Here is a 12,216-nt window from a genome sequence, read left to right as displayed (position 1 = left end):
GTTCTCTGGCTTCACTTGTCGCCTGATCATGCTGTTTTGCAATAGTAAGGGCCCTTGAAAGCGTTAGGGACTCTTCCAGCAGAAGGCGTTCACGTAAATACTCGCTGGTCGTTTTCTCTATCAGCTGGTCGCGTATCATGTCGTCCGCCAAGTCACCAAAATCGCACGCTCCTACCAAACTTCTCAGAGCGGTGATGTAATCCGCCGCAGTCTCACCTGGGGCTTGTGTACGTCGACGAAACCGGTGACGCGCAGTAGTGACGTTCACCTTGCTCCTGAAATGACCTTCCAGCGTCGCGATGGCACGGTCGAAGTCATCCGGGCTAGGAGACGCCAACGTCCCTTCCGTGGGGCTCGAAGCCGCAAGGCCCGGGTCGTCCGTTGCCGTCAGAGTCTGGAAGATGCGCTGTCCTTCCAAGCCCAAGCAGTTGAGCAGAATCGCCTTCCGCCGAAGAGCAGGTAGGTCGGAGGCGCCCGAAGCAACCATGTAATTCTTGAAGGCTTGTATCCATTGCTCCCAAGGGATGACCGGGTGTCCAGGTGACGGCAGGAACGGGGGCGGTGGTTGTAGTCCAGAAACACTCATCGTAGAGGACGACAGGCGTACGTACAACACTCACGAAGATGAAGGTCAGACCGGTAGCACATGGGCTCGTAAATCCTCGTCGCCAAAATATGTTGTGTCGTACGTGCATATCAATTAAGGCACATCAAAGGAAACATTCGTTCCTCATTCTTTATTTCCTCTTCGTCGTCTTCGCTGAGGCGGCCGCCGAGCACGTGCCATCTCCTGGCGCCGTAGTCGGCAGTGACGCCTTATACGACAATAACATTGCTTTATTTGTGAATTTGTTTTAGTGGTGACCTTCAGTGGACCGTGTCTGACCAAGCCTCAATTAGAGGATACTAAGTTAGGTAATTGCCCAGCTCTATAAACTACATGGTATGTGCAAATGTAATATGTATGATTGCAAACTTACGAAAATTGGACTTATGAGCATTTATCTCAGAAGACTAATTTGTGCAGAAATAGGTAAAACTTATGCTGTGATCTGTGTTACAAAGTTTAGTAGTAAAGATATTTTTAGCAAAAGTGAGAACGAAGTAAATAATCTTATAAAATATCATTGGAATCCACAAGCGGTGCATCCGATCAGCTGGACGAGTCGTAAAACCTCTTGAAATGACAAAAACCGTAGCGCATGCAAAAAAAAAAAAGCTATGTTCAAATGCAAAGCAGTGCATTTTCACTCACCGGTGCGCACACCCACATGGTGCATGGTTATTCCGTTTTCGTAGGTAGTCTCCGAGCTCCTTGCTGGCATTGAATTTTCACGCTGGCAGCCGGTGAAGCGCCGCAGCTGACGTGATTCACAGGCTTTAGACACGTTCGCTTTGTGGCAGCGGCATGTAAAATTTGGCGCACAAACTCGCATTGCTATATCAAAACTGATTTAAAACGGAGCTGCGTAACGCCGATCAAAGCAAACGACGAAACGACCGCGGTACAATTTGAATGAAATAACCGACCGAAGCGCAATCGATGCCAATGGGCTGCTGCTTTTCGAGCGTCAATGTAATCTCAATACTTGTCCTCAAACAATCAAGCTCTTGTATTAACTCTAGAAGTAACATAAAAACTGGTCCCTACTAGCTATATGCAAAATGACACGGTAACTAATCTTTCAACAATCTTCTGATACATTCTGAAATAAAATTTTTGGCCGCGTTGAGCGCCCCTAACACGGAAAATGCGAACTAACTTATCCGACCGCTAAAAGAGGAGTCAGTAGCTCCACTCTCCGCGCATATCGATGGAACTCGCCGCGGTTGATTTTTTCGCCCTCTACGGCGATCGCTGGAACTTGGGACTTTCCGGGGCCTTTGCTAGAGTGTACTAGAACTGTCGACTCGAGTGGCGTGAACGCGCCTCGCCGCCTGATGCCTTCCGCGTCGACCGTAGCGGCGGCGCTGCAGTCGCTCGGTACTGAAGGCGCGCGGCGCCGCGCGCTAGATAGGGCCGTTATAATTGGTGGACGCGTCGGCGGCACCCGGCTAATCGGCACTGATGTGGCTTTCGTTGCGTGTCTATCATTATTAAGCGTAGGAATTGTCGTCGTAAGCCTTCATGGACGAAACTTCAAAGCTTTTAATGGATGCTTGCTTCATATATGCCTTTGAGAGATACTGCAAATCAGTTCTTGTAGCCGAAGTGACTGCTGAAAAGTACACAAAATATAAAAATGAAAACAGGCTGACACCGACCGTGAATATTCACGATCTCAGTGTAATTGAGCCGAACTCATTACTGGGTTATTTAGAACAATTACTCTCAGTTAACTAGACGCCAAACGACCGCCAAAAGAAAGAGACAGAGGAAACAAAAAGGGTGTGTCTTATTCTGATTTCTTCTGTCTTGATGCTTTCTTCTGGTGTTGATTCGGCGTCTAGTTTATTCAGAGTAACTGAGCTGCTCTAAGGGAATTTAACTGTGCTCAGAAAGCTGTGTGCTGATATTGTGCCGAAAGCACACCGAACATTTACCGCGCGTTGGCGAAGCTGCGTGTACGGTGCGTATCTTTAAAAATGCGCTGTAAATCTGACTTCGACATTACGAGGGCTCAAAGGTATTGGAACGCAAAGTTAACTGGACCGGTGCAAATAACGGTCGTCCTCCTGTGCGTTGCACGGATATTGTTATTAATTGCTAGGCGCCGGGTGGGGAGGGGATACTGTACTGTCCGTATATGACGGGCTATATTTACATCTGTGCATTTTAATATGCTTGAGATAAGCCCTGATGCATGAAGTTTGTGCCTCGGAGGTGAACACGCGCCTTCGGCTCGGCTTCCTGGCTCGCCTTATTGGTATTTTAAGCCCTCAGAGGTCGCATAACCGATGCATCGTAGCCGCGGAAGCACGCTGTTGAAACAAGATAGCCTGCCAGCATTAAATAAACAGCGCAAAACTGGCAGAACTCAGCCGTCACTAATATAAATGTTGAGATAGAGTCATTTGTACTCAGGTTACTCATGAAACAGTCGAGCGCATTGGAGCTCATACAGAGATCAATGCTCTGTATATATCGTAGAGACTGCCGGCAGAAGAATTGCAGGCTTTCGTCGATGGTTCGTTATTTCTTCGTAGTCAGTGTTCGTAGTCACTTATAGTGTATCGCGGGTCGAAGTGCTGCTTGCAAACCGCACAGCAATCAGTGAGCAGCTAGATGCATGTGCGCAAAATCCGATTGTCACCTTCTTTGGGGATCGGCAGGCTCCAAGAACAGGGAATATCTCGGCGCAATTTTGGCCTGCGTGCATATTCACTCATGCACCATGGCGCGTAGCAGGCGTTGAGACACCGATTGAAGCTCAGTAATGCATTAAACGCGCTCAAAACGCGCAATTACACGCTTTTTACAGCGCCGCCGCTACGGTCGCCCGTCGGAGCATCACCCGAGATGCGGCGCAGCCGCTCCGTTCGTTCCACTGCCCCCTTCTAGTACACTGTACCTTTGCCCTGTTTACTTGGTGCAGCCCGCGCGCGCCTCGGCAGCCCGGTCAGCCCGGCGTCTGGGTGCGAGAGTATCCGCTCGGCTCGCCAGCAGCCTGGGTGCGAGACAGGCGTGCTCTGGTGTATACTCAGGCGACGCTCAACCTGGCTCAACCAGCTTAAGGGCGAGGAGGCGAAGGCACTAGCAGCAGCAGACTGTGAGGCGGTGGAAGCGGGCAAGTTCATTTTTGCCTCGATTAAAGACTTTAGCCTCGATGGGGTGGAGCCGCCACCTGCCGGGGCTTGAAGCATTGGGGAGTGCTTGGTGTTGGACGCCGTACGCGACGGAGATCAGGGCGAGTTCATATCTTTCTCTATGGGGTATGGCCGCCACCAGCTCCGGGCTCGTTCTTCTAGCGCAGAAATATGCGCTGCAGTGAAAGCAGTGAAAGAGAGGCTATGTGCACGGCATCTGCGTCTCAGGATAGTGCGCCTCGCAGTCATGCGCTCCGGCCAAGGGGCGAGGTTGGGGGCGGGAGGGGTGGGTGGGTGCCGTAATCGATTAATCGAATAGTTTTAATCGATTAATTCGATTAATCGACAGGCGGAAATCGATTATGATTAATTGAATAATTGCGAACCTTTAGTCGATTAATCGTTCATCGATGCAAGAAGCGATGAAGCCCAAGTGCACGTAGCGTCACGTTCGAAGCAATTGGCTCTCCCCTAACACGGCACGGGACTTGTTGTGATATCGCTTGCACTGCTTAGCATTAGCATTTATGCTCCCCCTCCGCCTTTAAACTTTTGAGCTAAATTTATGTAGTCGTGTCTGTGGGTGCTGCTTCTGTTTCGATCTTATTTCGTACTTCGCGCGCGTGTGATCATTTTCGTCATTACTTAACTAATTTATTCATTCGTACGCACCGCGCAATCGACTAATGTTCCTCACTCTCACGGGCTATCTTACTGGCTTTAGTACAGTGGGTCCCATCTTGTGCGCCATCAAAGTGCGACATCTGCAACGCCGCCGTCGTTCTCTTCGCGAGCGATCCGAGTCTCTGAGACGCCTTCAGCAGGACGCTATACGCTTTCGCGTGAGACTGACTGTTGGGGGAATTCACTTTTTTTTTTGCGTTCGTTATTGAATTTTGACCACGTGAGGTTCTTCAACGCGCACCTAAATATAAGTGCACTGGTGCTTCATTTCTCCCTGATCGAAACGCGGCCGCCGTGGCGGAAGGCGAACCCGCGTCCTCAAGATTAGCAAGACTAAAAGTTGGGCGAGTTATGTGAAAGGTATTGCATCACCTTTCTTCGTCCCGCCCGTTTGCGCGCTGTATTTTTTTTTCTCTCGAAAGTCTGCCTTTAGGCATACATAATAATTATTGATTGAGGAACGCTTTGGTCTGCGTGGTGCAGGTACGCTGTATTTTTCCTCGACATTAGCCGCGCAAAACCTTAGCCGCTAAGCTACCATGGCGGGTGGGGGACGTGAGGGAGTGTTTCGATGGACGCAAGTGCAATCAGCAGTTGTGCGAGAAGCGCCACCCACAAATAGCAGCAATTTTTTTTTTTCGCAGAAGTACAGGTCCTCCAAGGAATCTGAACCTACACAGTTCCTGATAATCGTACCCATTACTCGATAACATTCGGCAAACGAACGCTTTGGCCTGCGTGTGCAGGTACGCTCTGCTGTACGAGAAAGGCTACCAGCGCTACAGTTCTTGCACGAGCGCGGTGACGGTGAAGGTGAAGGGCGCTGTGTCCACGGACTCCCTTCCCGAGGACGCCTTCAAGTCGGCCCTCGGGGACACGAGCCACTACCGCAGGGTGTGGGACAGCGAGGACATTGTCGTGCCGCCACACGTGAGAACCTCGGCCTCTTACTATTCTTCTCTAAGAGATTATAGTGCACGCGGAATTGTACTTACACCTGTGCCACACGGTGCACTGCTGATCGCGATTAAGCTCAATCGGTATCAAATTTCTCAACAGTAAATGACTGCCTTATGCAGCTTGTGTAAGTGAGCCAATCGCGATCAAGAAATTCGATCCGGATCAGGCCTGATCGCGATCAAAAGTGGCCGTGTGACACCGGTGTCAGTATAGCGCACCTAGGATTTCTGTCAGGGGAGGGGTAATGGGGAAATTTTGACAAGATCGTGTGATTACGGGGGGGGGGGGGGGGGGGGGAAGGGGGGGGGGAAGCAGGCACCTCCCTGCATAACATGTAATTCCCTTGCTTTAGCTGACTGAATCCAACAGCAAACAAAATACCTAATAATAATAATAATAATAATAATAATAATAATAATAATAATAATAATAATAATAATACTAATAATAATAATAATAATAATAATAATATATAATTTGATGATGACAATGTTTATTTCAGCTTTTTACCAAAAGCGTTCATTCAGTTTAAGAGTGAATAGAACACATGTCTAGAGTCAATCAGGAAAGTTCGATCTCAAACCACCTCCCGAATCACAAAAACGTTCGGCGTTACTTGCAGGACTCGAACCAGTTTTTCATCACGACCAATGTTATACTGACTCCAAATCAGACGATCAGCGCCTGTCCTGAGGTAAGCATAGAACATAAGGACGGGTGATCTTGTGACGAAGCTGATATCATCCATTGCACTCCAGGAGCTGAACATCAAGCAGGCGCAATGCAAATCGGAGAACGACACCACAACTTGCAAGAAAGGCGCTTCCCTGAGGCGTGGGCACGGTGCGTAGATATTGCCACGCGCACTTACCACTACCACGTGACAATGTATATGCCGTTCACCCCTGCATTTACATATCAGAGCGATTGCGAGGCGTAAACACTGACGTTGCTCGTGGTCTTGTGCTAAATTCGCGGCAGTTGTACTCTTCTACGTCCGCAGCCTAGCGAAGGAGGGTCTTTACAACGTTAAGTCAGTTAAAGCCACGCATAATTTTTTATGCATTGCAATAAGGCTAGGCGTTCACCCGTGGGAGACCTAAGCCCTGGTCGCGTTAGACCTTGCCAGACGTTTAATAAAGTTGTATTCATCCAACCATTCATGGGTTAAATTGGCCAGAATTATTTATGCTGTAGGAATAAGCAGCGTCAGCTTTTGCATGTCTGGAACCGGTTACGAATACCTCGGATGACCGGGACTTCAAGTCTTTCATTGTGATCAATCGTCGGAATATTTTGGTCCAATTTTCATAATAATTTGCTCGATTGCTATTTTAAGTGATTTTTCTCATGCACGTTTGTTTGGTAAAAACAATCCTGGGAAAATCGATAGTGAGTTCCACGTGAAGCGAGTTTTTTCGGGGTGTTTTTTTTTCACTATGTTTGCTCTTGGAGGGGAAAAGGGGGGGGGGGGGAGGGGAAAATTTTGTGGGGGCTGCCGCCCCTGATTTGACGGCTGAAAGTTATACGCTCGAAAACAGTCAGCCGAGAATACGGCCCCGCCCTATAGGTAATGGCTGTTGAGACTCAACAGTTACGTATACGAACTGTGTTGCCCTCCTGTGACTGTGACGTAATACAGCTTCGTTGCCATGGCGCAGGCGTTATGACGGGACGGTGCGTGAGGGCGGCGTATCCAGATGAAGACCGATACGTCTGCGAAATATACGGCTGGTGCCCCGTGGAAAAGGACGTCCTTCCTCTGTAGGTGACCTACTTGCAAATCATCTGCGCTCATGCTTTCTCTCTCTCTTTCTCTTATACCTACTCATTCCCCTTTCCACGTGTAAACTGGACAAAGTCTAGTTTCCCTCACTTTCCTTCACTGCTTCCCTCTCTCCCTCTGAGCTGTAGTATTTTATAAAAGCAAAGCTTTTTTTTTGCCTCTTCTCAACGCCTTGCGGATAATGACTGCCGGTTGCTGCTATCAGTTGCCGGTTATACAACTTAGGCCAGAATCGTGCCTCTCGATTTTTTTTTTGTCTTTTTCAATGAATAAACCACGACAACGTTGTTATCTGCCCATGCAATGAAAAATAAGCTACTGCATTCAGCTTATCGAAAGTGGTGCTGGCCAGGTCGTCACGACAACCACATCTGCAGCCTGCACTGCATCTTTTTTTTAAATATACTATATATGAGACAGGGTCGTTACACGAGCTAGGACTTGATACTTTGTCGCGTCTGGTGTGAGATGACAGACGTGTCATACGCGCATCTGAAATTGATAAATATTTTATTATATGACTTGAGTGGTTTACGTTTTCCGCGACATACTAATTAATCCGGGCATCAGTGTCCTTGATGAAATGCTTTTTGAAACTAATTAATGACATATATCTCTTCAATCTCGTTTCAGGAAGAATGGGACAGGACTTCTGACCAATGTTCGCGATTTTACGGTTTTCATCAAAAACTACGTCCAGTTTCCGTTATTCAATATACGGAGGTGGGTGTATCGTTTCACCTGAAACACGCATTTGCACTTAAAAAAAAAAACACACCCCGTGGTGACCTATAGCGGCTGAGATGTCGCGCTGTTACTTTGTCTCCTGGCAACGGCGGTTGCATTTCAATGGAAGCAAAGTAGAAAAAAGTATAAAATAAGTGTGTACTTTGATCTGTGGGCGCTCGTTGAAGAACCGCAAGTGCACACTTAAAATTAATTCGGAGCCCGCCACGAGGGCATGCCTAAGTTTTAGCATGTAACGTCGCGGAATTCAATTTACGCGCATACTATAATTCTTATGCCGTACAAACGTAATTATAAGCTGACGGTCCATGACATCAATATTGCAATGACAGCACGTTGCTCGTGAAAAGATCTGTTTTCTTTGAAACGTTGTTTTTTAAGGTCTCGTTCTTCCCACCTAGTCCAGGGCCTGCCAAATAATTCTGCAGTTTCTTTTTACTTTAACAATGTCTATGTCTCTCGTCCTTGGCTAGCACGCAGCCGCTATACTGTCGCACTTCACCGTGATCGGCTACTCGGCGCAACGAATGATACAAAACATCCCAGAATATTACGAAAATGCGACCTTGCGGATCTCCGATTAAGTAGCATGCGAGTGCGTGGTCGATAAGGGTTATTATGTCTTATGACCGATAAGCCATTCGCACTGTCTCGTGATTACAGACGGCATTACTCGCGGCTGTGCTAAAGGAGCACTTCAAAACACGCGTGATATATATATTAGGTCACGAGTTTCTTCACCGGCGAGCCTTCAACGACAGCCTCATAATCATATCGTGAAGATATAGGGTTTGACTAAAACTCGTCTGGCGAGGAAAAATCTTTGTTGATGAAAACGTACACTCGTCAACTAAAATAAAACATACAATCTACTACTAACACGATAAATCGGACACGGGGTCCACTCCCTGAGGTATACGCAAGCGCGTTGCGTCTTTCGACGCATATAAAGACCACCATACACTCGTTCATTGTGAACAAGGCACCCGTATTGGGCGCCGAAACGTCAATTCTGTTGTTTTATTTTAGTTGGCGAGTGCACGTTTTCTTCAACCATAATCATATCGTCTGCCTCGGTGGAACGGTGGTTACGGTGCTCGGCTGCTGACCCGAAGGTCGCGGATTCGATCCCGACCGCGGTGGTTGCATTTCGAGGGAGGCGAAATGCTAGATCGGCCCTGGAACTTAGAATTAGGTGCACGCTAAAGAACCCCAGGTGGTTTCCGCAGCCCTCCACTGTGGCGTGCATCATAGCCATCACGGTTCTGACTCGTAAAATCCATACTTATAAAAGGAGCTAACATTTGCGCTTTGTTTATCGAAAGTTCACGCGATGCACTTTCACCTTGGCCGCAGGGTCATAGCGATGACTTTTTTCTGGGTGGGGGAGGGGGTCCGACGCCCTCTTTTATGTACCTACATTCGTGCGTGTGTTTGTAGTGTGCACGTATATATACACATACAAAATATAGCAATTACGGTAGCGGGGGGGGGGGGGGGTTGAACCCCCCCAAACCACCCTTCTGGCTACGCCGCTGCTTGACCGATTGCTGGATGCGCAGGCGGAACATCCCAGACCGGGTGAACGCGTCGTACCTGAGGTCCTGCACTCACGAGGCTAGGAAATCGCCTCTGTGCCCGATTTTCCGCATCGGCGACATGGTCGAACGGGCTGGCGCTGACTTTGACAAGATTGCGCGAAAGGTTTCATTCTTTTTTTCCTTTTTATTCCGAGCGCATTCGTTCGAACAGATCACTTGCACGTTTCCGTAAAAAAAAAAGGAAAAGAAAACCGAGTATATCTCGTCACAAGGATGCGGCCTTTCAAGTGATGCTACGGCATACATCAGCATACTGACGTCATAATCGTGCGAATTCCAATTAATCACAGCCGGCATGATCTATGCGCCAAAGCACGGTAAAGCGCTCGCTCGTTGTAGCGTGATTGTGCCGTTGTTATCGAACGACAGTGTCCTTAAGGTCCCTAGACAAAAAAAAGTAAATAAACAAATAAAAATAAAAGAAAAAACGTTTACCTGTGCTCTCTTCCCTGCATCACCCACATCATGAGTACGCAAACGTGCGCGTCTGTAGTGCGCATATATACTTGCACTGTCGTGTTGACGTGGCCTGATTGACTAGCTTCTTTAGGGACACCTTAATGAGAGCTGCATACGTGGGCGTCCGGAGGGGGGTGCAAGGTGGAGCAGCTGCCCCTCCCTGGAGTTTCGGATAATATTTTTCTATGTGGTAGCAATGAGCTACATAGCTTGATTAGCACACTCAGGTCCCGGCCTTCTCTATTTCCAACCAATTTCGCGCGTTGCACACTATTGATTAATGTTACCGGTGATTTCATGGCAGTGAAAGCTGTCAGCGCTGGATTCCCCCCCCCCCTTGCACACCCTTGCAATAAGTTCTGCGGACGCCCTTGGCTGCATATTACGTTGGACAAGCCGCACGCGGATTCTGTTCCATATAAATGAAATATACCGTTCTTCTTTCGTACGAAACGTAAAACGTAAGAAAAAAAAACTTATAAGAGAATGTAAAGCTATCAGAACAAACTTTCATATGCAAAGGCGGCGAAGAAATTTTCCAAATTTGCAGCTGGGCGCTATAGGACTTATAGTGGAGGACCACATAGGCTTCCTTGCTGCACCCAGATAGGTGCACGAGGATTCTCCCATTATGTGCCCCGTCCGCAACGGTGGCTCAGTAGCTGTGCGGCATCCTCCTGTCGAGAAATATAGGTCGCGGGTTCAGTTCCCGATTTTGGTGGCACCGGCGGCTGCGCGGAATGCAGTCACCACGCTCAGGCGTGCAGGACATTGCTCCATGACCGTTCCGTGCCACACATTGCAGGGCGGGGTGATACAGATCATGATCACCTGGGACTGCGACCTCGACTACGATCCCAAGCACTGCCTTCCCGAATACTCCTTCCTCAGGCTGGACGACCCGGACGCCAGGGTTGCGCAAGGTTTCAACTTCAGGTCATTCCTTGCTCGTAAACATGCATGACGCCGGGAGCTTAGGGCGACAACATCTTGGTGGGATGGGAAAGGTTCCAATTAAAAAAAAAAGAAAAAACACGTTTGCAATTTATTAACCACCAGCGAATGTAAATGATATAACAAATGTTCATTTAGTACCGAATCGCTTCGCGTGCTCGCAGCGCCAGCAACCTAATCTAGAAAACAAACAACAAACATTATAAAATTGTGCCATCACCGATCACATGTGTTGACATTTATAACGCGCGTTTTCTGTCGATTGCAGAAGAAAGCAAAACAAATAAATGTATATGCGAGAACAATCGTGGTGCATGCGAGCAGTAGATGGTACGTTAGGTAGTTTCCACGAAAGATAAAAAAAGGGTGTATACTTGATGTTTCCGATTTTCCTGATAATTTTGTATGTTGTGCACATATGACTGCACAGCACGAAATCGCAGTTCGTTTTCAAATAAAAATTTTTTTCAACCCAGGAAAATTCTGCGTCATCGGTTGACGACGACCATTTTATGAAGACTGCGTTTTCGTAAATTCGCAACCATGCTGGCAGCTACTGAAGCTATATATTACAAATATCTTTCTTTTTTAGCGGAAGTAGAAGTAAAGAGGAAATAGCTCTTATCATTTCATGGAATTCTGAGCAAATTATGTATTTTTAAAAATTCACGAAAAACACTGCGCTTTTGAAAATCAGTCAAATTTGGGACGCTATGGCTACTTCTGTGAACATCTTAGCTTGTTCATATTTGCAGTATGAATAGGCCTTTATGTGAATAATGAACCTCTGCATTTGTATATCTCTAATAATTTTCAAAGTAGTAAATTTTCATGCTCGAAACACCAAAAAAGACAAAAGTGCTCCTCGATTCAAAAATTTATAATAAAAAAAACCCCAATCTCAATTTTGTTCAAAGTCCCCTAAAATGTTCTCAAAGGGCTGCAGATTGATATTATGAAAAAACATGTTGCATCATTTTTATTAGAACAAAAGCAGAAAATGTCAAACATTGTGTTTCCAGAGCGTGGTGGTTACTGCGTAAAAGACATCTCTAGTAACAAGAAAATACAGTAACACGTCTTTTTTCTTCTCTGAGCTTCGCTAAACAACAGTAATGATCTATTGTTGGAAAGTGGGAACTGTTTTGAAAAGAAAAAGATCGTTCCAATTAAATGCATTTGCGACACCACTTATTCGCAATGCCCACGAACTATAGGTGGCGCGCCGTGCTTTTCAAGATGGCGCCAGGAGGAGGGTCAACCCGTTTGTTAGCATAG

The 12,216-nt window shown here is 47.2% G+C and overlaps 1 protein-coding gene across 1 annotated transcript in view; it reads left to right on the top strand.

The window, feature by feature from the left end:
• Positions 1-12,216, top strand: part of LOC119389226 (P2X purinoceptor 4) — a 37,922-nt gene that overhangs the window by 16,537 nt on the left and 9,169 nt on the right. Inside the window, exons 2-8 of the mRNA XM_049414441.1 lie at positions 5,178-5,361; positions 6,014-6,085; positions 6,150-6,234; positions 7,053-7,155; positions 7,811-7,900; positions 9,487-9,628; positions 10,790-10,920. Coding sequence (XP_049270398.1) covers positions 5,178-5,361; positions 6,014-6,085; positions 6,150-6,234; positions 7,053-7,155; positions 7,811-7,900; positions 9,487-9,628; positions 10,790-10,920 — 807 coding nt within the window. The remainder of the gene's footprint in view (positions 1-5,177; positions 5,362-6,013; positions 6,086-6,149; positions 6,235-7,052; positions 7,156-7,810; positions 7,901-9,486; positions 9,629-10,789; positions 10,921-12,216) is intronic.

Source organism: Rhipicephalus sanguineus, chromosome 4 (assembly GCF_013339695.2).
Source record: "Rhipicephalus sanguineus isolate Rsan-2018 chromosome 4, BIME_Rsan_1.4, whole genome shotgun sequence".
NCBI lineage: Eukaryota > Metazoa > Arthropoda > Arachnida > Ixodida > Ixodidae > Rhipicephalus > Rhipicephalus sanguineus.
Note: the sequence above shows the minus strand (reverse complement) of the source record. Positions and strands in the feature narration are given on the sequence as shown.